The sequence below is a fragment of the Hetaerina americana genome, unplaced genomic scaffold (assembly GCF_022747635.1).
Source record: "Hetaerina americana unplaced genomic scaffold, ioHetAmer1.1.p SCAF_9, whole genome shotgun sequence".
Lineage (NCBI taxonomy): Eukaryota > Metazoa > Arthropoda > Insecta > Odonata > Calopterygidae > Hetaerina > Hetaerina americana.
Window position 1 is genome coordinate 19,399,694 of NW_027287538.1, and position 24,281 is coordinate 19,423,974.

The 24,281-nt window shown below is 35.4% G+C and overlaps 2 protein-coding genes across 2 annotated transcripts; one reads left to right on the plus strand and one right to left on the minus strand.

Annotated features, from left to right (window-relative positions):
* Positions 1-489: 489 nt before the first annotated feature.
* LOC139699015 (dynein axonemal assembly factor 4-like) lies at positions 490-11,442 on the minus strand. The gene is made up of 5 exons (XM_071598012.1): positions 11,307-11,442; positions 7,370-7,470; positions 4,156-4,256; positions 3,914-4,067; positions 490-854 (listed from the first exon to the last, which is right to left on the minus strand). Exons 1-5 carry the CDS (start codon positions 11,440-11,442, stop codon positions 585-587), a joined length of 762 nt encoding a protein of 253 aa, XP_071454113.1. The 3' UTR covers positions 490-584.
* Positions 11,443-11,884: 442 nt separating this feature from the next.
* On the plus strand, positions 11,885-22,847 carry Rsph4a (Radial spoke head protein 4a). Its single transcript, XM_071598013.1, has 10 exons — positions 11,885-11,949; positions 13,033-13,222; positions 13,335-13,522; positions 15,292-15,538; positions 16,206-16,325; positions 16,584-16,722; positions 17,206-17,360; positions 18,025-18,236; positions 19,825-20,013; positions 22,796-22,847. The coding sequence occupies exons 1-10, from the start codon at positions 11,885-11,887 to the stop codon at positions 22,845-22,847; spliced, it is 1,557 nt and encodes a 518-aa protein (XP_071454114.1).
* The last annotated feature ends 1,434 nt before the right edge of the window (positions 22,848-24,281 follow it).

Sequence of the window (24,281 nt, forward strand, 5' to 3'; positions counted from 1 at the left end):
TGATCGGGGAATGGGCTGTTTCCGAAGAAATTCACTCAAACAAAAGAAGGCCAAAAGCGCTTTGAGGCGGTATTCGTATTAAAGATTATAAAATACCTCTTCCTATTATCCGAATTTCCAATTTGTAATTACTCAATGTATTTTAACGCAGTTTTTGGAAACGCCATTTTTAATTTTGTGTGTCATATAAACTATATTTGTCCGAATTATGGCTAATACTATATCGTATTTTCAGTTTTTACTAGTTAATAAATTCAGTTTGTTAAATTACTTATATCATATTATTACACAGGAAGAACAATGACAGCTAATAAAATTCTTTAAACATATTGATAAAAAGGGAACATCAATTTGATTAAAATTAAATTGAACATCTTATATCAAATAAATGTTTAATAAATTATTACAACATTGAGAATTGTTTTTATTTATCAGTTGATCGTTAACTCTACTTGCTAGTCTCGGTCAAACAAAGAAAATGTCCTCAAGAAGAAAATATTTGAACTAGGACAACAACTTCTAGAAAACTATGATACTTGGTGCTCTTCAAAAAAATCATTACCAAACACATGGGTAGTACTCAATTAACCGTTAATTAAAGATAAGTCTTCTTCATTTGATTCTTCACTGCCACATTTCTTCATCTTCAGTTTAATCGACTCAATATCATTTTCAAGTGAGCCAAGATCACAGTTGCTCTTGTCATGAATTTTAAGTAAGTCACGGGCAGCACAAAGCTCTACCAATCCTTTATCAAGAAGTCCCAATTTCCATAATGCCGCTCCTCTTTTTGAGTGGCAGCGTGCCCTTGCCAATGCATTACTAGCAGTGTGTGGCGTTGTCAATTCTAATGCCTGAAATTTTAAAAATATATCTCAAAACTTTCCAAGTCAAGAAAAAAGTAATTTATATAATTAAATGTTGGCACACAATTTACTTAAAACTGAAACGATTTTTATGCAACCTGAGCATGACTGTTAACTTTTCTATTTTTTTCTGGGTCACCTTTATCACATTTTTCAAACTTAAACTGCAGTATATACCTATCTCAAACTCTCACTGGGGATAAAATATTTTGCAAGATACTCCAGGAGTAATTTTATTCATTTTTCAAAATCAATATAAACAATAAATGACTTCATGATATTTACTTTTATCTAGCTGCTTACCATTAGTAAATGCCATACTAAAGTCTACGGACAAACTGGAAACAGCCCAATGAAATAATGGTATGTTACTTTTCAAATGCAAGCTGACACATGCAGTATGAAAAAACATCCAATGGTTGCTCAAATACTAAGATGTACACTAAGATTGGGTGATAAATGTTTTCTAGTGGAAAGATGGAAGGAATAAATTTCAGAGAGAGAAAGAAAAATATTATAGTGGAAAATGATACAGAGTAAATTTAACCCAATAAGTATAATACATATGCACAGCAGCTTAAAAATTGAATCTGAAGATGGTCAAAGCATGACATGGTCTGATAAATGGTTGTAAAATATGGATTTCGGGTAGGAGACAAAAAGGACAAGATTGAACCGTTTATGCAGTGGGTCTTGAGAGTGAAGAAAATAAAATACGTGGGGAGGGGAATGGAGAGGAAGAGAATGTGATGGTGTTTTCAAATATCTTTACCAATAGCTTTCAAATATCTTTACCAATAGCCATCAGTACATTTTTATAAGTGAATATGTAGCTCCGCAGATAGGAGTGAGGGTACACTTCTAACAGTAAACTGTTATCTTGGCAATGAACTCTGGTCTTTAATGGCATGAGGTCATCCTGAAAAATTGTCTTAATGATTCCCAAGTGCACATGTGAAAGCCGAGGTCACACCTTTTCTCTGTTTAACAGTGATTATAATAAAATATTGTTATCATGTTCCATGCAATGATCTGGTTAATTTTATACCAAACAGCACATCAATCCATTGTGCATCACAAATGTTTAATGATAAATTATTTTAAAATCCTTGGTAGGGGCTCAAAAGAAATATCCTGGTGAGAAGAGGATGCAATGAATGATGATTTTGAGGGCAACAGGGAGAGAAGAAGGGTAAGGTAATTGAAATAGAAAATCATGTCAATGGAGGCTTGACAATACATCACACTGATTCACGAAATGAGCACAACAGAGTAGTGATTGAATTTTTGAGAGACTAGACCTCTACTACTAGTGGTACGTCCTAGTCAATCCCTGGAATTCAATGAGAAAGAATAACTCCTGAACACTATCAGGTGACAAAATAAAACTGAATCAGGCATATGGTAAGCGGGAAATGGATACTAAATAGTTTAATGATTATTGGTTAAACTCAATAGTTATTGAGGTAAGAGTGGAAGGGGAAAGAGAATAGGAAGAATACTGAACTGACTGATGTCTTTGAGAGAGAGGAGTAGAAAGACAGACCCAATGAATATGTCTAGGGCAAGAGCAGTTGTAGACATCTGTGATGTTCAGTGGTTGCAAATTGAATGCACACTATCTAATGACTTCTTTTAAGCAATGAACCAACTGACATGTAAAGTGCAATGAGTAATGCACCAACATACTAACTTAAATTTCATGGGTTTGGAGTCCACCTCAAGCATCAGTGCATTAAAAACTTTGTATCAGCCTCTAGCAAACATGGCGGCAAGCAAAGAGTGCAATAAAAGATTTTCAGACAATTAAAGGCTCTCAAAAGTAGGTAGGTATTCAAAGTAGTATGAAATAAACAACTAGGCCAATCAAGCTTATGCTTGAAAAGGAATATTTCTGCCATCAGCAATGCAAATTGCTTCCCAGTCACTCTACATCTGTAAGAAGAGATTTGCTTATGACAAAATCAACCCTAATCATAATTTGGTAAAAGAGACATTGGATACTGGAGAAAATATAGGATAAAGGAGAAAAAATGGCTATGGGAAGTTTCTTGAGGACAATTGCTTGATTTCCTTGATCAAAAAAATATTTTTAACATGGTAACAAGACTCTTGATGTCTCCACCCCTCTTCCATTATCTACACCGGCATCAAAACAATGCTTTGCAAGCAGACATTAAGAAATGAGACAGGAGATTTTAAGACACCTGTCAAGAAAATATAGGAAATAGAGAAATTTGCAATGGGGAGAGAGTATTTCTTTATTTGCTAAAATTCAGCTACTGTTTAATTATGATCATGGATCACGCAAGGATACAACAAACACATGAATCAAGTTTAACAGGGTATATATTTGATTTTGTGCTATTTTTCCAACCTGACTTAGTAGAGAATGTTATTTTAACCTTTGGAAATCCTACCATTTTCATGCCTTTATATCTTGCACAGTGCAAATTTTGTCATATTGGATAACAATGTTTGTTACAAATGAACGTCAATATGACTATGACACCCATCATCAAGATGGTTTACATAGAGAGGGTTACATGCTGACAACCTATCAACAATGTATATCTAATGTGGCATCGACCATTTATAATAAAAAAACTCCAGCCATCAATGCAATCTTCTCCTGCAGCCAACATCTTTAAAAGTAAGACAAAGATCCTTCCCATGGAAAAAAATTTCTTTGATCTAAAAGACTATTTTGCCTAACCTATATTTCACTATGAAGGGCCATTTTTTTTATTTTTGTGCATGTATGTTGTGTCAACTATTACCTGCTTTATGTCAAGCTTTGACCAGAGAATCAAATAAAGATTATTATTATGGCTATCAAATTAGTGGCAACAACACTGTTGAGATTACATTCTTAAGAGTGTAATAGTTGAATCAATGTTTTCGGAGATGGGTTCCAAATGCAAATAGTTGTTAAAATCTTCAAACAAAATATTTACTTACATTCCCTGTTTTAAAATTCCTAGATTGCTAACATATTGTAAAACATGTACATGATAACCTATGTAATATAATACATAATTACGTACCATTGAAGCATCCTCGGCAGCCTTGAAAAAATTGCCCAATGCAATGTGTGCTGAAGCTCTATTGGAATAGAGAGCTGGCATTTTCCCACTTAGCTTAATGCCATGGGTATATGCAGCTATTGCTCCATGGTAATTCCCAAGTTTAAAGAAAGAACTATAATATTAAGGATTAAGGAAAGAATCAACTTATATTTCTATGAAGAAAGACATACTTAAAATTAGGTTTTCAGTACCATACTTACTCTCCCTTTTCTTTAAGCCACATAGGATCCTTCTCTTCCAAAGAGAGATCACTGTCCTCAAAGCCTGCCACCCTTCTGGCTTCAGCCTGCTTACACAGCCACTGTTTAAGATAGTCAGACATGGAAACATACATGAGAGCAGTCAGAATTTATTATTATTCTAATCCTAAACAACTTAGCTTTCAACCATTTCAAGCTTACCATAATGTCAGAAGGAAAAACATAATTTTCTACAGAATTTTACCTTTTGCTAAAATACATTTAACTGTGATAAGCATCATTAGGTAAAAATAATGTTAGGGTTGGGGCACAGGCAGACTACCTTCTTCAATGTAAGGAAGGAGAACACCTGAAGGAGTTTGTGCCCCTAATACATTTATGCAACCCTCATGTGAATTTTTTTCTGTGTACTCTATACATTTTTAATTACTTGTGTCGCCGAAGTATATGCAAACACAAAAACTTTCACATGGATATAGATATGAGGAAAACGGAACATACAGTGGACAAAAAAACGTAAAGAATATATACTTAGTCGGTGGGAATGGTGCAGATTCAAAGCAGATAAAAATTTCCCTTTCCGGAACTTTAACCGTGGACTTTTGACCTCCTGATGAAAGGGCCAATGCTCTACTAATACAGCTCTCAACAAAATGCAATAACCAATGAAATTCACGGGATTTCATGCAACCAAATTCCCAAATTCTTTGGCTAAGAGAAGGACTTTGAGAGATGTTTCACTTAAATTAGTTTAATTAAACAAATACTAAAGGAATTGTAAAAAGATTGCTGTGGAACTCACGGACATTTTGGGCCCAGGAGGTATTCCTTTCAGCAGCACAAGAAGAACGTATGAAATGGGTACTACTCTATTATGGATGATGCAAGGAGGGGAGAAGTAAAGGTTAAGAGAGGAGAATGCTGGGAGGAGGGGGCAGGCTACAATGAAATGGGCGGGTGCAAGATTTAATTTGGAAATGAGGAAGGGATAATTATCTAATTTATGATTTGGACAATGTTTAGAGGAGTATAGACAATTTTGTTTTGAGAAAATTGTTGAGTACTGGCAGAAAGAATGATTTTAACAACCAAATTATTGACAATTCCATATTTTTAAGCCGTAAACTCAACATGGTGGGAGGGAGGAACCATGAAAGATATAGACAGACAAAAAATAATCGAATGAAAGTTTGTGGATGAGGACATGTTTTGGAACTGAAAACTGTGATGAGGGTGTTCTGTGGTTTTTATGCAGATTTTCAGGGTGACAGAAGTTTCACCTATGAAAAATGAGGGGCACTGGTTAAACTGCAGTCAATATCCTACATTTTTTTAAGTGCAGCTGCCATGTGATGAAATCGAAAGTGGGCCATATGCCAGTGAATAAGGATAGAGAGAATATGAAAGGCCATGTTTTTCAATTTGGCAGAAGACAGGAATATATCCCTGGAGCTTCATAAGGGAGTTGAGGGGATGATGATGGATGCATAATACTATGAAGGCTGGTGGTCCACCTGTAGGAGATTTAGAAACAAGGCTTAAGAAAAAGGGACTGTCTTGAAGGATGAGGAAATAGTATTTAAATAATTCAGTCACCTTATGCATTCTGGGGAAAATGGTTGTGTAGAGGTTCAACAATATCACGGTGTAGGATTTGGGGCATGTTGTGCATGGGGCAATGAATGAGATGATGTCTTGATTAAGCAGGAAAGCTGGATAGCCACGTTTCAGGCACGAGGCTTGGAGGTACTCTAAATGAAGGAGTGATGAATGACTATTGCAAATGCAATGAGCAGAGACCAAGAGTGTATAGGTGATTGCAGGTTTGGTGTGTGGATGGTGGCAACCATTGAAATAGAGATAATGTTGGTCGATGATTGGCTTAATAAGAACTAACATGAGAAACTGGTTGTTCGAAAGGGAAGTTTTCAGTGTTTAAAAAAGTAACATTGGTACTGGAGGTCAAGTAAAAAAATGAGATGAAGAAGAAGAATTAAGATGGGAAATGAATTCAATGGTTATTGGCTCAACTTTGAGGAAGTTCACGTTCATTGAATGAAGGGATCAATGTATTTTTCCACTGTTCTTTATTTTGGTACCACTAGTTTCAATGCTTAGGTGTCATCATGAGTTACAAATTAGTCAAGCTGCGGTCCATTTATATACCATTCTTGTGGGGGAAGGGGTGGATCCACCCCTTCCCCCACAAGAATGGTATACAATACATAAATAGTATATAAACAGCAACTTGACTAATTTTTATCTCATGATGATGCCTAAGCGTTAAAACTATTAGTACCAAAATAAAGAACAGTGGAAAATTACATTGTGTTCTTCATTTAATGAGTGGGAAATGAATTTGGAGAGAGAATTGGAGTCATGGATCCATATTACAAATATGTCATCAACAAAGCACACCCAAAAGAGTGGTTTCACTGCCTGTAAGGAGAGGAACTTTTCCTTCCAGAGACCCATAAACAGGTTTGCATACAAGGGAGTCATTCTTGTACCCATAGAAGTGCCCTTTATCTGCAGGAATAATTTGTGTAAGGCATTATTTTCAGCCCCAAACTAATCAAATTGAGATGGAGATCAGAGGAATGGTTGTGGAAAGCTGGGTGCTGAGAAAGGTAGTGCCCTAGTACAGAAAGATCTTCACTGAGGGAAATAGAAATGTACATTTTGTTGTCATGTTATTGCATAGTAGGTACATTTTAGACATAACGTTATTGGAGTTTCTGGGAAATCAATTTTAAAATCAGCATATTCAAATTGAAATCCACAAAACTTAAACTTTAAATTTACATTCCTCAGTAAAAATAATTAAATTGGTAGGTATCAACACATTTTATAAGTAGATATTTTCAAATTAGTTACACTTGTTCTTAGCTTCTCATGTATAGATATTTATCATATTATGGTCAAGTAAAAACATTCATATATTTAAAAATGTAAGGGAATCATGATGAGCCATTCCATTGCGCGCAAATGGGAAAGCTATTATGGTGATAAGAAGTGTGTGAATGCTTGACAAAGGCATGGATCATTGTGAAGCTTCCATTTATACTAAAACCAGCCAGTATATAGTCATTCAAATAGGTAAATTTAAGTAGAAGGTGAAATTATAAGAAATTATTTAAAGAAGTAAGGAAAAGGAGACAAATGAGGCATCATATCAACTTCAAAATATCTCTTCATAGAAAAACAATCATACTTCCTCCTCTTCAACAGCCATTGACTCTCTAGTTGGAGTAGGAAATACTCTCGGTGAGAATTTTATTTGAATTGAGCCAGGTGCACGTGGAGGAGGAGGTTCTAAGAGTCCCTTGTCTTTCTGCTTTTCCTCTTTCTTAAGCCTCACAGGGGCAGCAATACATTTTCTTGCATTCTGTTTTTCATTTCTCTGTAGTGAAAATGTATCCCCTAAAAATTTTATTTCATTTTAATAAAGGTTGCAGTGTTCATTAGAGAAATATGCAAAAAAGAGGGTGAAAACTCTATAAATAATTATTTCATCAATTAAAACCAATTTTTTTGGTTTTCATGATCTATATTTTAACACTCTCTCTCCTACAACTTACATAGAATATAGATTAAGATAAGTAGGTGATTTTTAAATAAAATTCTGACTGATGTAAATATCTCAGCTACACAGATTATTTGTGAAAAGTATAAGATCCAGTTAGAAAAATAAAAAGTATCAACTACACTGAATCAACAAAATAAAAGGGCCCTTAAATTCACTAAAACATGCATTTGAATTAATTAAACCATTTTATGAAGTCCCATTTCTGTGACTAAGAATGATCAATTTTCCCAATGATATATGTATCTTTGACCACAACTGTTGAAAATGGTTTCCATAAGATTTAAACTTTATTTTCCGGGAAAGCACTCAAGTTCCCAGGACAAAAATTACAGTAAAATTATGTGTTATGATGCCAACCAATTAACTATATTTTGATTTGTCAGTGCAACGTAATTGCTGATGCCTACTTCATTGCTCCAAAGAATTATTTACCTGATATCTTATCAGTGGGCTGATGCTTCCAATCTTCCAGCTCTAGGGCAAGTTTTTGCCTTTCATTGTTCTTTATTTCAGCAATCTTTTTACGAATCGATTCATCTATTGCTATCTGTTGCCGAACTGCTGTTCGATGTAAATTTGCCTTCCTTTCTGAAAGGGTTTTAGAATATTAAGGATTTTGAAATGCCATTAATGGAGTATAAAATTCAATTTTGTTCTTAATATTCATACAAAGTTTTCCTTGAAAACAAATGCATTATCATAAAAAATTAAGTTACATACATTAATCTCTACATTTTAATCATTAAAGATTTTCTGGTTTAAAACAAGATGCAGAACTCATGTCCACAGTGGAATCTCCTCATTGAAGTGAAATTTTGACATCTATGTACATTTGAATACATTTATATTGAAGTAAAACTGTGTTCTATATTTATTTATTGAAGGCTATTACCAGTACGACCATCAATAACATTTGACACTGGAATTACTGGAAAAATACTGCACCACTAAATCAGATTATTAAAATTACTTTGAAATGAAATTTAACTAATTTTTGCAGGATTCTAATCACATGAAACTTCAAAACTATTCATTATATTAATTTCAATCTTAATTTTCTTGCATGGCTAAGGAGGGAGTCCAAAATTTTGGGAACCTGGGTCAAATATATGGGCTGGAATTGTCAATTTCATATGCGTGGCCGTCCCAAAATGTTGTCCATCCATACACTAAGACTAACTCTCCTCATCAAATCAACAAATCTCCTCCCAAAAATCAGACCCCCTCTTATTTCACATCTAATCTTTTTAGTGATGTGTGCTGTTATATTGAATTTGTTGAATATATTAAAACTGCAAGTTTAATGTAAATTGTGTCTAGCAGTTATGATTGAGAAGTATTATCACATTAGAGGCCAAACACTGGTATTAACAGCCTTGATATCGGGATACCTGACTTTTGGAAGTATTATATCTTCAGAGTTTTCAGAAATATCAGAGCAATACTGTGAAGAGGGTGGAAAAGGAAGCCATTTCACCTAAATGAATAACTTAAAAGTAAATAACGTCAATTTAAAAATAACTAATAGGTGAAAAATTGTTGGTATTTGCCTTCTTGGTAAAATAAATCTCGAATTCACAACTGCATATGTTGAGATATTCAATAGGAATTCTCATGTAAGAGGGATATAATCCATGTCTACACTAAAACACAAATGTAATAAAGTATAGCTCTGATAGAACTTCGAGAAGGCAACATTACTTTGCTACAATCAACTATTTTCTACTAATAGTGGAAAATGATGATAAAAAAAAACAAAAAAAACACCGACTAGCATCAATATGATTAAAGCAGATTTAATTGATTGTTCACTTGAATATTGGTTCTCTGGGTCCCTCACTTTATGGGGAGGGAAGAGATGCATCCAGTGTATCAAAATTACTACATAACTTTTCAATACTATCAAATTAGTAGTAAAATTTTAAGAAAAGATTTGAAAAATGGTTTCAGCAAATTCGTCCTCACCAGGTTTTTGGCATCACTGCCGAGCTAACTACCAAATTATTGGACTCAAACATAATACCAAACAGAGAGAGGACAATATGGTTACATCTGGGCAAAGAGGATGCCATAATTAAAAAAATCTTCCATTTCTGTGATCAACACAAAAATGCTCATCAAGTGTGCTAAACTAGAATACAATCCAGTTGGCATCGTGTGAAAAAAGACATTTGAAAAAAATTTGTAGTCTGAATAACATATAGGCTAATGCCATATTAATGTGCCTTAGTAAGAAACGGCGCTTAAAATGTTATCAACAAATGAAAATTTATTTTTCAATATTTTTTCAGGAGCTCAACTGGATACAAAGATAGAAAAAAATGATTGTTCAAAAGTTGTTCGTTATCAAATTGAATTCAAATACCTCTTCCCATTTTTATATCAAGTATAGAATTTTAGCAAATAGTAATATAGAGCAAAATTAGCCCATTTTTTGAGCTTGTTGTAATTTTTATCCTATTGGGGATAATATATATTTAAAAATATATATTCAATATGAGTCTTGCCAAAGAAAAAGAGCATCCTTTCATACTGTAAAACGTGCGAGACGCTGGCTCTTGTAGGTACAATGAATGATGATAAACAGCCATTAAAGCATGTTTTTAAGTCTCTTAAAAATTGTTTTAAATTTAAAAATCTGATTTTTGCGACTGGACATCAACCCTACCGTCTAAAACTTGACGTTGATGTAGGGGCAACAGTTTGAACATACAAAAATGTACACTATCAAGCACTGAAGATAAGCGTGTTTACGCTATTTATAATTTTATTTTTCACTGACAATTGCATCCACTTTGATCTATCTGTACGCACATACTCCCTTCAGAATGACTCTTTTTTTTTAAATATGACATAGGCTAATGTTTCCTTAATTTACAAACAAACTAGCATAGATATGCATAGCTTATTATGCCAAGAATTTAAAATACAAACAAATTTTGGTCTAAACATGTAATTATGGTTTAAAATTTACCCGAATCATCGCAGAAAAATGGAAAAATAAATGTTCACCGCAACTTCATACGACTCACTGCAACTTCAATAACTAAGCAACTTCATACGACGGCGCCTACTGGCATGAATCATGCTCATACGCATATGCATAGGAATAAGGGATTATAGACAATATTTATATCCCGAAGTCTATGTTCAATCATAATCCCTCCTATTGATAGGAGATACCAATATATCCTTTCTTTGCATACTTATATTGCTTAGAGTTAAATTTTCTTCCTAGCAATCGTTAAAATACAGCTCCTGCCGATTATTTACCTGCCTTTTCTGTAGCGAGAAGTTCATATTTCTCTTTAATGCTTTTTAAAATGAATTCTCTTTGTTCCTTCTTTTCTTCTTTCGTCAGATTTTTTTCTAATTCTTTCCAGTTGCCTTCATTTTCTTTAATTAGTGTAAATACTAATACATTATCACTTTTGATACAAGAACTTTCAAGTTCATCGATGGTTTCAGCTAAAAATAATTCAAAAATGTAAGGTGGATAACTTGCCTGGAAAAGATCAAGTTCAAATCAAAGAGGGCATAACAAATGTTCACATAGAGTTACTCCAGATATTTACTTTTATGTAGCAATTTGATGTTATGAAGTCCACGTTCCTTGACAGTTCTTTTGAACAAGGTACTCGGATAATCACAGCACTATCGGTTTGTCTCCAAGAATAGTCTTTCACGATTATTGGCATATTTTATCAAATGAATCAGGAACGACGGACAGTAGATTATTTTCGCAGTCCCATCCAATTTTTAAACTTCGAGGTGAACAAAATTGGTAATACGATAACTGAGCTCCGCGCTAGCGATCAGCGACGATCCTTCCACGTTCAACAAATTCCGTAATAGAGAGTTACCATGACCACCGGCCACACGGCGGGAAATCGAAAACCAATTTTCGTAAGTGAAAAGATCTTAGAAAATTCCAAAGCGAGAATGAATTCTTTTCGTGACAGCTGGCAATAAAATCAATAAACTTATTCAATGGCATAAAGCTTCTTAATACATATAAGCTTAAAGTTAGCTTATTTTAAAGCATATTTGCCCACACTTCTATTAATAATTATTGTTGAATATAAATAGTTACCTAACGGCTCTTTGTGTCGATTCAGGATATTTAATGGTTTTCCAAAAATGTCGGACTTAATTTACGCCAAAGCTTTTCTGCAGCAAGGAAGCTCTGAATCAAAACTGAATGTGTATGTTCAATATTATTTTAGTTTACAATCAATCAATTTTTTCTTTTGCCAGATTATGAAGTCATCCATAAAATGATATTTACTTAGATCTCCAAGAAAGGTTTCATAGCTTTCAGCTAGACACATTGAAACAATCTCATTTCTATCTATTTTTAAACTCATCTTAAATAAACTTCCACAAAGTTGAGGCTGAAACTATTGAACTCATCTTAGAATATTATTTTTCTTCTACAGATGCACAAAAGAAATTTTTATGTATAATGAGGTATATTTTAAGCAAAATTAAAGCGCCTGCTGAAGCTTATTTTCTACGTGAATATCTCTAAGTTAAACAGCATGAATAAAAGTTGAATTGTCGCTAGAAACTATTTTGCCTTTTAGTTATTCTCATTGCATTATATGTAGTGAATTCTTCATTTAATGTAGATACAATTTCATGACTGGTTGATGTAAAAGTTGTATAGCTGACTTACATCAAATGACAAAAATTCCGATGGCTTAATACATGTGGTGTACAACATTGTTACAATCCTTTGGAATTACTCTCATTTCATAATTTTTCATGAGTAAATTTTTCCAAGCAATACTATATATTGTGTGGCTGATGCTCTGCACTGTTTTCCTATTTAGAGCCGATTCCTTAATGTCTTTATTATTAGGTCTACTTAAAAACATAAGTTGTTAAAATAAGGCACTATGAATTAACTATGACACATATTAATTAATAAAGTTTTATATTTGACAGAGATTATATCTCTGAAAGCTTAAAAATTCAAAATTTCAATTTTTGACCTTGTGAAAAAACGCTTCTCAAACATTTTAAAATATTTCATTTGCATGCATTAACTTACTATAACGATACAATAGCAGCATATGTCATAACATTAAAATATCATTATTCATAGATTTATCAATGTGTTAAGGGAAAATTGAGTACATCCTCTTGACCACATGATTAAGACCACTGCGGATATTGTCACAGACAGTCACAATATTAATCATGCATGATTAGACCAATATTTATGATGGAAAATCAAATTAAAATGAACATTTAATTATATTTTTAATATCCATTCCTTGTAGATATGATCACCTGACTGCACTTATTCATAAAATACTTGTAGAGCAACCCGTCAATGCTGTGGATTATATTGAAGAATATAGCAGAAAAGTGAAGGAAGAATACTTTCAACAACTTGATGTGTTTCAAGATGAATACCAACCACCATTTAATCTCGATTTTGCCACAAACTATTCTAGATTACTTCAAATTGTGACTTTATTTCCATAATTTAAAATGATAATTGTAATGCATTTAAACTTCAGATTAATGCAAACTAATATGCAGTTAAATCATTTTCTTTTCCTGAAAATACCCTATTTAGCCTTCTCTAAGAGAACCAAAGGCAGTGGTCGAGGATGAGGAGAATGCTGAATCTCCTATGCCAAATCTTTTGGAAAATTTTTATTATTTGGAACAAGCCGGAGTTACTTTTCCAAAACATGAATTATTTTGCCTTGGACTCTCAATTAAAGCCTTTGCTGAAACATTGAATGACTATGAAAAAATCAGGTAAATTCAAATATTGATACTCATGTGATAAGCACCAAAGTAATTGCAAATATGCAAATGAGATTATTAAGACAGAAAAACCCATTAAGAGCAAGGAATATTGTATCTTACCTTTCCTAGAAATGGAAATAAGTCTGTCTCTGCAAAAACAGGAATAAAGGCATTTAGTTCCCCTTCTGTTTTTTGCACTTACATGTATGACAAGACTATATTCCATAGTTAGTATCAGAGAAAATCTCTATTTGCGTTTTTATTCTAATGATCTTGGATTGTAATACAAGGCCTGTTTAAATAGTTCTGTAACTTAAAAAACTAGGTGCCAAAATGGCATTGAATAGATGCCAAGTAGGTTTTGCTGTCAAATCCCTTTCATTTTTATTGACCTCTTGTCAGTTTCTTTATCCTACAGTAGTTATTCATCACTTTAGAGCTGTTTGTTCATTTGCATGTTGAGTGCATAATGAACTATTCAAGAAGGGCAATTTTAATGACCAGTGGATAGTATCCTTTACTGGGGTTCATCATCTAAGGCCTTGGATATTTTCAGGGTCCAAAAAAAAGCCATTCGGCTAATGAGTTTTGCAAAACACAATGCCCCCTGCCATCCCCTGTTAAAAAAATTGGATGTATTGCCAGTGCCATGTATTTATATTTTTCATGTAGTCGTACATACAAAAAGAAATCTATCTGAGTGTGTCAAAAATTGCTATATTCATAAATATTCTATAAGGCAGAATGAGCAGCTGCACGTACAAAAAATGCCGGTGCTGGCCCACATTTTATGTGCCTTCAACTTTATTATAAATTCCCAGCAGGGATTAAGGTCCAAAAAAGTGTGGCTGCATTTAAAGTCAACCTACTTAGGTTCTTAAAATTAAAAATGTTTTATTCAATTGCTGAATTTCTTTTTAATGCCTCATATGTGTCTTGTATCCATATATGTATTTTGCTACTTCCCCTGACGTGTCTTATATCATGTGTAACAGTTGTAACAACTTGATTGCTGGACAAAAAAAAATTATTATTATTATTAACCTTATATTATAAGTGATGTTATGTTATTTGAATGAGTCTATTCTCAAGCACACAGCACACATTCCAGAACACACATCTCTTTTTACTGCCTGCTCAACCAAAGCAAGAGTAGTGGGTTGACACTGAGCCAGAGTACAATTGAATGAGCTCTGTTGAGTACAATAGAAAATTAAAAGGTGCAGCATACGGATGAGTTCATATTAAGATGTTAAGGCAGACTCATGACAACATTAGAATCACTTTGGGTAGGTGAATCATTTGTGTTACATATCAGAGACATCACTGGATTTTATGTTTGTAAAAATATATTACAGTAATATATGTGGCACAGTCAAATGAAAAGTGAACACCCACTACAACAACCATTCAGTGCACCAACAAGGACAGAACCCAGCAACTGTATATGCCAGTGATTTTTCACTATGCAGTTCTCTTACCACAGCAATGGCAGTATTGATGTATAAAAAGCTCGATTCTAGTTTTTAGCCAACTGCGTGTTATATTGGGCTTTCATTTGACTTCCCCTAGTATCTACTGCCTTAGTATGTGTGTTTTTTAAGACATTTAATACAAACTACATGTGGTGAGGTCCAAAAATAATGTTTAAGGGAAATCAGAAATAGCAGAAGCGCAGATACATATTTCTCATTTGTGACCCAATCAATGAAATGTAAAGGATTAAAAGCCCTTGCATTTACCTCTTAATTTGAAATACCTATCCATCTTCCCTGCAGATATTGGGGGAAAGTTTTTGGCAGAGAAAAGAATTACTACATTCTGGAAGTGAAATTTCCAGCTGAAGAATATGAAGAAGGAGAAGATGAAGTAGAAATGGCCCCAGAGGAGTCTGAGGAGAAAAATGAAACTGTGGAGCCTGAGATGGAAACAAGACCAGATATATCAAGTATTGAAAAAACTGGAATTTTCGCCAACATTAAAGTTCCCCCATTTCCTAAAGTGCCGGAAAGCAAAACTGTTGAGGTAAAAAAAGAGAATCCCGGATCTGGACTCAATTCTAAGGTTTGCTTAAAATTTTTTAATATTCCAAAACTTCTATGGACTTTTTATAGAGACAGATTGATTCAATCTGAATATATGCTTAATAAAATAGCAGAAGGATACTGGTTTATTGGGTAAGGGTGAAGCTTACATAATGTATGACATTCAATGAAATTCACGTATCAAGGCTGAACTACTATTGTCAACTCTAGTTAACCATAAAATGTTGGTGATATTACAATCAGCCATCATGGATTTAGTATTTGGAAGTGTATCAAATCATTACTTTTATTTGAATCCTGAACCATGCAGCCCAGCTAATTGCTCTGTATCTTTTGCATGGTACACCTTTTTAAATAGTCATATGATTATCATAAATAGTCATATGTTATGATAGTTACAGGAAGATCACCCATAGTTCTCTTTTAATTTCACCAGTTAAAATTTAATTTGTTGCAAAATCTAGGAAATAAGTTAAAAAATAAATTTGCAGTATTTTTTATACCTATCCCTAAAAACATTCGTCACTCCATTGATAGTGAGATTTGTTGAATGAATGAAGATTTATTAATCATCACTCTGTTACTACAAAGATTTATTTCAGCAGAAACTGATTTTGTGACATAAATTAATGGTTACCATTTTACAGGCCTACTATGTGTGCAATGATCCTGCTGAGCCGTGGATCAGGCTACCTGATGTCAAACCAGGTCACATTACAGCCGCAAGGAACATAAAGGTGGCATTTACAGGAAATTTGAATAGTGAGGTCCGTAGTCACAAAAATATTCAATTTGATTTTCTATCACACTGCCATGATAATGGATAATTTTCTATGATTTTACATGTAAATACTCATGTAATTACATCAGATGAATGAAAATTAACTTTTTATGACATTAATACTTTCAAAAGGCATTAATTTCATCAGTAGGTAGTTAGTAAAATTATTCTGCAGTGGAAGCCATTTCCAAACTATTATTTCAGTCCTTCAATTTGGCCAGTGAACTCATCCTTTGCTTTATAGGTGACAACATATCCTCCCTTTCCGGGCAATGAAATGGAATACTTAAGGGCACAAATATCTCGTATTTCCGCTAGCACTCAAATCTCCCCCTTGGAATACTACATTTTTGACGAAGATGAAGACTATGAAGATGAAAATGGTACCAAATGGAAATATTATTTTATTTAATGATTGATGAATGGTATTGTGTCTTTTCTTAAAATTAGGATAAAAAACTCTCATGAATATTAAAATATTACTGATCTACAAAAAATAGATGCATATTGATAAAAGTAATGAATAAGATGGAAGGCAAGAAAATAAAAGTAAGATAGATAAGAAATGCATACTCATATAATGATTATGAGACATTGCTTGATGAAAGTAAAGCTGAAACCTGGGAAATCAAGGAAGGAGGAAAGAATATACATACATTCTGCATGACATAGAGTTAGAAATATAATGGATCAAAGATAGTACATATAGAGAAGATGCATTAGTAATATAATTCTAACTAATTTTTCAGTGATATGGACAATGAATGGCCTAATCTTAAGGGATGTTACAATATGAAATCATATTAAACATAAATCTAAACCTTTGTGCCCATATTGAACTATATTCCATCATTTCTATCAACCAGAGAGATCACAGATAATGAAAAATGAAGAGTATGAACCTTTGACACTGACTGACCTCGTTGATCCTTCCATGGCATTCTGGGTTCATCACAGTCAACACATACTTCAGCAAGGTCGTACGCATTGGTGGAATCCCAAAGAAAATGCTGAGGAAGACGTATGAGAATTTTTATATCTCTGTTTTTGTTTACAATGTATGCATTCAATTGATACTGTGCTCAATCAAATTTAAATGCATGCATTTAACTTTGCCACAGAGCCTCTATGTGTTGCTGTTCTTCTGTGTGCTCAAAGTAGACTACTCATACAAAAGGTAGTTTTCATCCATGCTATCCTGTGCCATCATGCTAGGACTGATGAGAATTTCATTGAAATTCTCAAAAAAACTTATCCATTTAAGAATTTAAAAGAACACACATGCTATCATATTTGCCTCTAAATATTCAAAGTGCATAAATATCAATACATAGGAAAATGGGAGTTATGATCATTAGCTTTAACATGGATTATGTTTTGACGATCATGAAAAGAGAAAAAAAATGGAAATTGTGAGAAATATAAGTGCATCAATCCCAAGAAAAAGATAATGGTAGACTTTTGAGTATACATATACCATGAAGTTCATTTTTTTTCCTTTTTCCCATTGCTGCCTATTACTCCCTTTGACCTGTCATCAACTCAAATATTCTCAATTTCTCATGATGTGTCTGCTCAGGGGGATAAAATTACAAGGAATAACAGCATTAAACTAATGGCATCAGTTGCATTGGCATTTCTACCCTTGCTAAGTTTCTTCCAATGAATATATATTTTCCTCTCAGCAAGTATCCGAGGAGTCTGAGGAAGAGGATGAAGAAGAAGAGGAAGAACCAGAGGTTGGCCCTCCACTCCTAACTCCACTATCCGAAGACACCACCACAGAATTCATAGCTCCATGGAGTGCAACTCTCTCTTCTAAATTGGATGTGGACAATGCTTTTGCTGTAATTCGATCAAACATTTGGCCAGGTGCAATTGCATACTGCACTTCAGGGTGAGCAGCAATTACACAAGCACTCCCCGAAGGCCATTTCAATAGATATAAAATTTGAGCACTGATGGCTTAATAGTTACCAGGATCAACTTTGTTGAATTTTCTACTCAGAAAATGAGAAGCACATGTGATCTCAACTGAAATTTATTCTAGTACCAATAGATTCAATACATATGCATCATCTTAAGGTACCCTTATTAAGGACCTGAAGACAATACCTATGCATTAAAAAGTAGTTGTGCTAGAATATACATTGTATATGTATATTCTAGTACATATAATATATAAAAGGGGGGGTAGAGAAATGAAAACCAAACACCTGCCATAACACACAGTCTGCTAAAAGCTCTAAACTAGCTATTTAAACATCGATGCTGCCACTGCTGTGGTAGGAGAACTGCATAGTTACAACTCACAAGCGCACACAGTTGTTGGATTATGTCCTTGTTGGTACGAGGACTGGTCATATGTTCATCAATTAGATTTTCATTTTGATTGTCACCTCATATTTTAGTGGAAGAATATATACAGGTATAAACACAGTAATCAACGCGAAGGTCGGTTTGGTAGGTGACGGCAGAGTTCACCCAATACTAAGCCCTATACGGCGTGTGAAAATTCACACATCAGGGTAGGGGGGCCAGTTCCTTTCCCGGAGCCGGTAATGGTTTCCCAGGAAGACCTGGTACCCGAAAAATCACTTTAGCTTGGGTGGAGCTGCAGGTGCCCAGAGTGCCTTGCCCGGGAATCGAAACCGGTACCCTCCGGTCAGCAGTCCAGCGCTCTACCCACTGGACTGCCACAACCCATACTTATATATATATATATATACATATACATATATATATATATACATACCTATATATTATATATATACATACATACATATATATACATAACATTCCTCATTTTGTGTTCAGGACTGAACTTGAATATAGCTAATATCATACATATGCCTAAATGTATACAAGATACCTCCTAATTTCAAATAAATAGTGCATTTTTTAATTTTGGGCAGAGTTTTAAATGTTGAGGTTTTTTATAGAGTTACAGAATACCCAAGTTACTTTAAGTAGCTTCCATACTTTAAGTGGATGAATGAAGAACTGGTAATCTCATCAAGGAAATATTAATTCATGATCTCCGTTAAAACTTAAAAAAAGGCTTCATGTAATTGCATATGATTTTATTTTAGCTAAATTTAAGTTATGTACCTATAAACTCTATTTTATGGTTTTTAACAAACATAATATAAATGTTAGTGAATTTATTGGTTCAACTTTGACATATTCATGGAGAAATGGATAAAAACAAACCCTCTACATTGTGGTTTACATTTTTAACTACATATTTTCAAAGTTTTGCATTAATTAGAATGTCTGAATTACCTGATGGTAAGTTATTCTTTTTTACCTGACCTTCTTCATTAATATGACAACATCCATTGCAATGGACAATAATGGTTTAAGCCCTGTCACCAAGTTCTTCATTAAGTTCTTCATTTAGTCCCGCTACTGCTTTTTTTTCCAAAAATTAGTTCCTTACTATAATTAGATTCAGCATATGGCTTCTTCCTTTATCATTCCAGCCCCCAACAAAAATTTGAGAACTTTTATGTGGGCTGGGGTCACAAGTACTCTGCCCACAGCTTCACCCCACCACCAATGCCACCCATTCAATTTGAATATGCTCTGGGGCCAGAGGTAATGGAGGTAATGGACCCATCAACCGTGGAGGAGAGAGAAGTCTGGCTGGCCAAGGAGAGGCGGAGGAAGAAGTCAGCATCAGATGAGGATGAAGAAGAAGGGGAGGGGGAGGATGAGGACGAAGAGGAGGATGATGAAGATGAAGATGATGATGACTGATGACATTTTATGAACACTTCTGGAGCTTCAGGGTGGATTTGCATTTTATCTTTGCTAATGAATTGTCAATTGCCTCACAAGCCAAAACTTGTGCGGCAACAAATGCTTCAACTATTAAGGTTGGAAAATAAAAGATTCCTATGAGTCCTCAACTAAACTGAAATATCTATATTTCCTCTTTCCATCTCTCGCTTAATTCTATTTTATTTTCCTGTCCTGAATAATATCCTAACATTCCAAGTTCCTATTTTAACAAAATTGGTCATCTTCTTCTGCGTCTTCTGTCCTGCTGCAGCCGGTTTTTCTTTGCAAGGATTTCGTGGGAGGACAACCGCGGAAGAATTGCCTCTCCCGCTGCCGAGCACGACACATGGCCGATTGGGCCGAGTACCGTAGTTTCCAGGACTCATATTCTCTATACTGTCCCTCATTATATTCTTGGGAATAATAATTGAGGTGGTATCCCGTTGCCTTCTTCAATAGCGTTTTTACTCGTAATGTCACATCGTCACTCAATGGCCGCCCCACTGGGGTCGGACGCCTTTGCAGCCGCCTCACTGAGAAACAGAGGCTGCGCGGACTACCTTTCGTCTGGCTGCTAATCTTCAAACTGTATGGCATGGGTGACCCTACCAGAAACAATTATCATTGCTCCCGCCAGTATAGCTCCAGGGGTCATCGGAACGCACAAGCCCTTCCACCACGTCAAAGTTGTAGTCCATGGGAAGGGAGCAGTTACCTACGACCTGGATATTAGATAGATATTTTAGTTCCCTGCAAGCCACGGTAGGATGTGTGGCAGGCGATGAATACACACCAGACTAATGTTAACCCGAATATGACCCTATCACGGTCGTATGATATTATTCTGATCCCTTAATGATGTGCTATATCCTAAAGGGTGTTTAATCTACAACCCAGATCGCTTTTAATTAATGTTGATGAGCACCTAAGTATCAGAGAGCCCGAAAACTGGTTCCATTTCGGAGGACAGCTAGCAAAGACATTAAATCCTGCCAAAAATGTCTGACTCCGTGCGCCACGACGTACAATAACATGTTACTACTCATACATGTGACAACACTTTTACCATTTAAGATACAATGCGTTCTTTTGCGAAACTCGATATCTCGCGACGGACAATACGAATCCTCAGTGAATGTTAACGCACCCATGTGTGCGTTTCCAAGAAAACAACAACGTCACATCATCTGAGGAAAAAGTTCGCAGAATCATGATGGGGGAAAAACCTATCGTGAGCTCATACTCCACTCATATATACTTAACGCCATCAGGCTTCACGTCGTGGAATTGTGTGATTTCCATAATATAGGAGTCTGTAATTTTCCACAGACTTAATTTTAAGACGCAACGCTTTTCACTGACTTGCGGCATCATCAGGTACCAATTATTTTCACATGCCGCAGTTGAGTATATACCCTTAGGACAGAAGAGAGGGGGTGGCTATGTAGGGGAGAGAGAGGGAGTAGTTGAGAGGTTGAAGGTGGGGATCGGGGTTATTCGGGTAGGGGAAGGGAAAAAAGAAGGTGCCTTAGCCACACCGAAACACGGCGTTCCTTCAAATAGTCCGTGGAAAATTACGAACTCCTCCATTCCAAGGTAGAAATGACGGGAAACAAAGAACGCAACAGGAAATCCACAAGGTTTTAATAGATTTAAAAAAATTAATTGATTTTAAATTGTTTATGAGTTATGGTTATGATCCAGGAAAATGATTTTGCTTAAAAACATAGAGAATAAGGCAATAAGTTATTGCATAAATAATTGCATGTAATAATAATTACTAGTTTAATTTGAACCTGGGTTTTTCGATAATCTTTCTGAGTAAATCCTGAAAATTTGTCTTGTTTGTTTCTACGATATGATTAAATATGTTTTTCCATTAAGAAAACTCCTATTGATTTGCTTACAATTTACCCCAATTGTGACAAGGTCAAACACACTCCTGATACAGAAGATGACGTGTTTTAGGAACAATTTCTATACACAGTAACTTTCGAATGCAAAACCGAAAATGCGCCGCTCGCCTTTTAATCCAATTGAATGTATACACATTTCCCCACTTCCCTTAAATATAGAATGGAGTACGTCGTACATCAATATTTTGGAAATAAAAAGTCATCCTATAACACACAGTAGCAATAATTCGAGCGTAAAAAAATCAAAATCGAGAAAGAATGACTGGTTTATCGAGCCTAAATTTGTCCCATAACTTGGATATCATCCTTACTGAGATTTCTTTGCATCAATAGTCCCAGCTATCCCGTTCCCTGCCGATTTAGAGTCCTTAAAATAACTCTTTTCATTAACCCATCAACTGACAACTCACATTAATTCAATTATTCATATTCGAACTTCTCATGTCGTATGGATGTCCATGGTTCTTCCCATGATGGTCTACATTAAATCACAGTACCAAGGAATGAGCTAATTAGTTTTCCCAATCTTGTCTTTTCCTCTTCCCTCTCTTTTCCATATTTTCCACAAACTTATTTCTTTGCCACTTCACTTAGTAGATTATAGCATTTTTAACGACAAAATGTCAAAGTGCAAAAACGATCGCATAAAATTTAATTAAATTGAATAATTATGATTTTAAACGGGTCATGAGACATTGATTCTAGATTATATGCTTTTATATACGTATATTACACTTATTGTCTCTGTTCACAGCTATCTAACGACCAATGAGTTTCTGGAGATCAAAGAGCGGAAGAACGGTTGACCTAAGCCGTCGATGGGTTATCGTGTCTGATTGCATTCAAATACTATACAAAAGGAAAATTAAGATATCGTGTATAACTTTTTTGATTAAAAACATTTTTTAAACAATTTTTTTTATTTATCCAACAAACATACAAGGAAAATTTGCCTAATGGTCATACTACCAGCCATCGCTGAAAGTTAAAAATGTTACGTAAAAAATTGCAGGCGTTTATGTAAAAATTGTTTGGTTCCACTCGCTCCCATACTGTTGTATGCGGCAGAAGTGGAACTACAGGGTTCGTCCGGAAAATATGTGTACTGAGCTCAGGAAAAAAAATTATTACACTTTTACATATCTTATGCTAATATTCCTCAAAATAGGACCCTTGTGAGTCGATACACTTGTTCCAGCGGCGTTCCCATTCCTGGAACGCTCCCGCGAAGGCATCATCGGGAACCTCTCGAAGACACGTCGTCACGGCCTCTTTGACGGCGTCCAAAGTCCCGTATCGCGTTCCTTTCAAACTCCTCTTTATCTTCGGGAACAGAAAGAAGTCTGGTGGTGCGAAGTCCGGGCTGTAGGGCGGGTGCGGCAGCGTTGCCACGCCGTGCTTGGCCAAGAAGTCCGACATGACAAGCGCGGTGTGAGACGGCGCATTGTCGTGATGCAGCCGCCAGATGTTTTTGATCGCTGGCCGGACGCGGGCGACTCGTTTTCGAAGCCTGTCGAGCACTTGGACGTAAAATGCAGCATTTAAAGTTTGTCGTTCAGGTACAAATTCGTAGTGGATGACTCCCCTTTTGTCAAAAAAGACAATGAGCACCGCCTTGGTCCGAGATTTGCTAATGCGAGCTTTCTTTTGACGGGGTGATGATGGGGTGTGCCACTCCGCACTTTGTCTCTTCGACTCCGGATCGTACTCAAAGATCCACGTCTCGTCACCCGAAACAACGTTCTCTAAAAAATGTGGATCATTTTTGCAGTGATCCGCAAGTTGTGTCGCGATTTCCAAACGATTGAGTCTTTGATCATCACTGAGCACTTTCGGCACCAACTTTGCACAAATTTTTCGCATCTGTAATTGGTGCCTAATAATCTCGTGCACTATTGTTTTTGGCACACTACACTGCTCTGCTATCATCGGAACACTAAGACGACGATCAGAGTTCAGTACATCGCGAACTTTTCGCACATTTTCGTCGGTGAGTGTCGTTGACGGGCGTCCAGGCCGTGGTTCGTCGTCGACCTCTTCTCTGCCCTCCACGAACATCTTGTGCCACCGAAAGATCATGTTTCTGGACATGGCTGACTCCCCGTAAGCCTGGTTAATCATACCGACAGTTTCGGTAGACGATTTCCCAAGCTTTACCGCAAATTTGATGGAATAACACTGCTCCAAAAACTTCGGCATCGCGTTCCGTGACGTGGGTCGAGCGTGGAGGTTCGCGTTAA

What these genes read in the sequence shown, in the direction of transcription:
- LOC139699015 (XM_071598012.1), bottom strand. Translation starts at nt 11,442, where the DNA reads ATGCCAATAATCGTGAAAGACTATTCTTGGAGACAAACCGATAGTGCT. An exon ending in TGGCTGTTGAAGAGGAGGAA is followed by an intron (nt 4,257 to 7,369) that starts GTATGATTGTTT and finishes TATCTTAAACAG; the next exon opens with TGGCTGTGTAAGCAGGCTGA. An exon ending in CTGCCGAGGATGCTTCAATG is followed by an intron (nt 855 to 3,913) that starts GTACGTAATTAT and finishes TTAAAATTTCAG; the next exon opens with GCATTAGAATTGACAACGCC.
- Rsph4a (XM_071598013.1), top strand. Translation starts at nt 11,885, where the DNA reads ATGTCGGACTTAATTTACGCCAAAGCTTTTCTGCAGCAAGGAAGCTCT. An exon ending in TCTGAATCAAAACTGAATGT is followed by an intron (nt 11,950 to 13,032) that starts GTATGTTCAATA and finishes CATTCCTTGTAG; the next exon opens with ATATGATCACCTGACTGCAC. An exon ending in AATGACTATGAAAAAATCAG is followed by an intron (nt 13,523 to 15,291) that starts GTAAATTCAAAT and finishes TCTTCCCTGCAG; the next exon opens with ATATTGGGGGAAAGTTTTTG.